The 2419-nt window shown below is 39.0% G+C and overlaps 1 protein-coding gene across 2 annotated transcripts in view; it reads right to left on the bottom strand.

Moving 5' to 3' along the window:
• Nucleotides 1–2419, bottom strand: part of dpysl2b (dihydropyrimidinase like 2b) — a 45010-nt gene that overhangs the window by 20095 nt on the left and 22496 nt on the right. For both annotated transcript variants that reach the window (XM_032538864.1, XM_032538865.1), the window contains exon 6: nucleotides 85–165. In XM_032538864.1, coding sequence (XP_032394755.1) covers nucleotides 85–165 — 81 coding nt within the window. The remainder of the gene's footprint in view (nucleotides 1–84; nucleotides 166–2419) is intronic.

The raw sequence follows: 2419 nt of genomic DNA, 5'->3' as shown, positions 1-2419 counted from the left end.
ATTTTTACCATGTTCAAAAAATAATTCATGCAATAGAGGGTTAACATCGGATCTCAGCTCTTCTACTGGAGTGAAATGTCGTACCTCAGCTATGATGTCTCCGTTCTCAGCGTGCACCTGGGCGATGGCTCCCAGATCGCGGATCACACTGAACACCTCGTACACCTGCAGCCAACAGGGAGACAGAAACAGGTCTGATCTATAATGCAACTTATTGTCCGTCAACACAAATCTTGAATTCCACTCTTTACCGTCTAGTACCACACTAAACTAAAGAAAACTTTGGATATCTGACATGTTATGAATAAGTGACGTAGAAAAGGTTTTAAGTGTGCTTCAGGACAGTGGGTTGTCTGATTGAATACTTGACTAGTTGGGAAAGACATGAGAGTGTGGCCCCTGGCTATTTCATGAGAAAGCATGTAAGGTGGTTACTTGACGGTGGTTGTTTTCTCCCATCTTTTCTCTCTTTGAAAAGAATATTTGTATTCTTTTTCTGAAGGACAAATACAGAATATGTTGACTGTGTCTTCCTTTCATTGTTTCATCCCCAAGAATCCATCTATTATAAACTATTTCAGAATGTATCAGCTCCAAGACTGCAATTAACATTTATTTCTAATTCTTCTTCTCAAAAAATAATTTATGATCCTAAAATGTCTAAAAAAAAATAAAAAAATAAAATAGTAAAAACAAAAACAGCCATTGATATTTCATTGCACCAGGGTGGCGTCTTCAATTTGCTTGTTTTGTTCGACCAACAGTCCAAGACCCACTACAGTTTAGTGATATAAAACACTGCAAAAGTAATGGTAAAAGTAATAATCTGACCATTTATCACAAAAGATGCATTATATCACTTTACATGTACTGCAATAATCAGATTAGGGCCAGACCGATAACTCGGTTGGCTGATATTATTGGCTGATATTAGGCATTTCCAGATCAATTCGTATCGGCATTTATTATGGCCGATTTTTTTTGTTTTGTTTTTTATATTCATTCTTCAGAATCATTAATAATGACAAATGAATCTGATAAATTAAAATGTTAAATAAATGTTAGCGTTTCATAGTTTTTCCACCAGAGGGCACATACAACGTCCCTGTTGGCAACACTGATTTATTTTTTTTGTTAATGTGTTTTTGTTCACAGGACTTTAAGTTTCATATCTTAAGTTTGTGTTTTTATAAATTTCATTTATCACAACTTTAATATATTGGATGTTCCTCTGTTCTGTTGTGACAAGAAAACTAATTCTTATCACATTATTTGAGTGAGAACTCATAAATAACTACAAAACTAATGTTAGGGAAATCTGTTAATGTTTTGTAATGCGTTTCTGGATATATATATATCGGCCGATATATCGGCATATTGGATTTTTGAATAACCAAATATTCGTATTGGTCTTAAAAATCCTAAAAATGTACTGTCACAGATGAGAGATTAAGCCCCAAATAATAGTGGAAAATCAACCAGACAATAATCATAACTCTCATCAATACTTTGTTGTTGGAATGAAGCAGTGAACCTTTGCACACAGTACGTGAGTCTCTCACACTCGTTTTGTTTATGAAGCCTCACAGACTGAAGGGCATGACATGTTGAGTTACGCATCATCACCTCCCGGCTGCCAAACGCACAACAACAACAACAACAACAACAACAAAGAGCTGCCAAAGTTTGACATGAGAGGGAAACTCATTCCTCACACAGGTGCAAAAACACCAAAACAGATCTGTTGCAAACCAGCTTTCAAGTGGGATTAATTTGTTTTAACCATGAGTCAGAAAGAGACTTGGACGGAGACGTGGCTTTCATTATCCATTCACCCTCCCAAGAGAAACACACAGACGGTGGGTACGAGAAGACGCCAAGACAAACAGATTCACGCTGGAACTCTCTCTGTGGGATGGAGGCCGTGATATGACTTCTGTGTTATTATAACGTCAGGCTTATTGTTGGCAACAAATCTCTCAGCTGCCGGTTTGTTGTCAGACAAAAAACAGATCCAGACGTAATGGGGTGAACATCTTGGCAGACTGACGAAAAAATAGGAAATAAAAGTTTTTGTTTGACCATAATTGCTTTTCTGGCCGGGCTGTCGGTCTGCATGTCAACAACAGTAAACAAGTTGTGATTTAGTTGGTATGTTGGTTAATCCAACTATTGCTTCTACAGTAAACAGCATCCTCTTTGTCTGTGTGCTGTCACGTCTCATATCCCCTGTGGGGTGGTAGTAGCTAGGGGGTTGGGTTGGGAACCGGAGGGTTGCTGGTTCAAGTCCCCATACGAACCAAAGTAGACCACCTCCTGGGCACTGCCAAGGTGCTCTTGAGCGAGGCACCATACCCCCCCCACTGCTGGGGCACCTCTCCATTGGCAACCCCCCCACTCTGACATCTCTCCATTTAGT

Source organism: Etheostoma spectabile, chromosome 16 (genome assembly GCF_008692095.1).
Source record: "Etheostoma spectabile isolate EspeVRDwgs_2016 chromosome 16, UIUC_Espe_1.0, whole genome shotgun sequence".
Classification (NCBI taxonomy): Eukaryota; Metazoa; Chordata; class Actinopteri; order Perciformes; family Percidae; genus Etheostoma; species Etheostoma spectabile.
The sequence above is the reverse complement of the archived record's forward strand: the minus strand, read 5'-3'. Positions and strand labels throughout refer to the sequence as shown.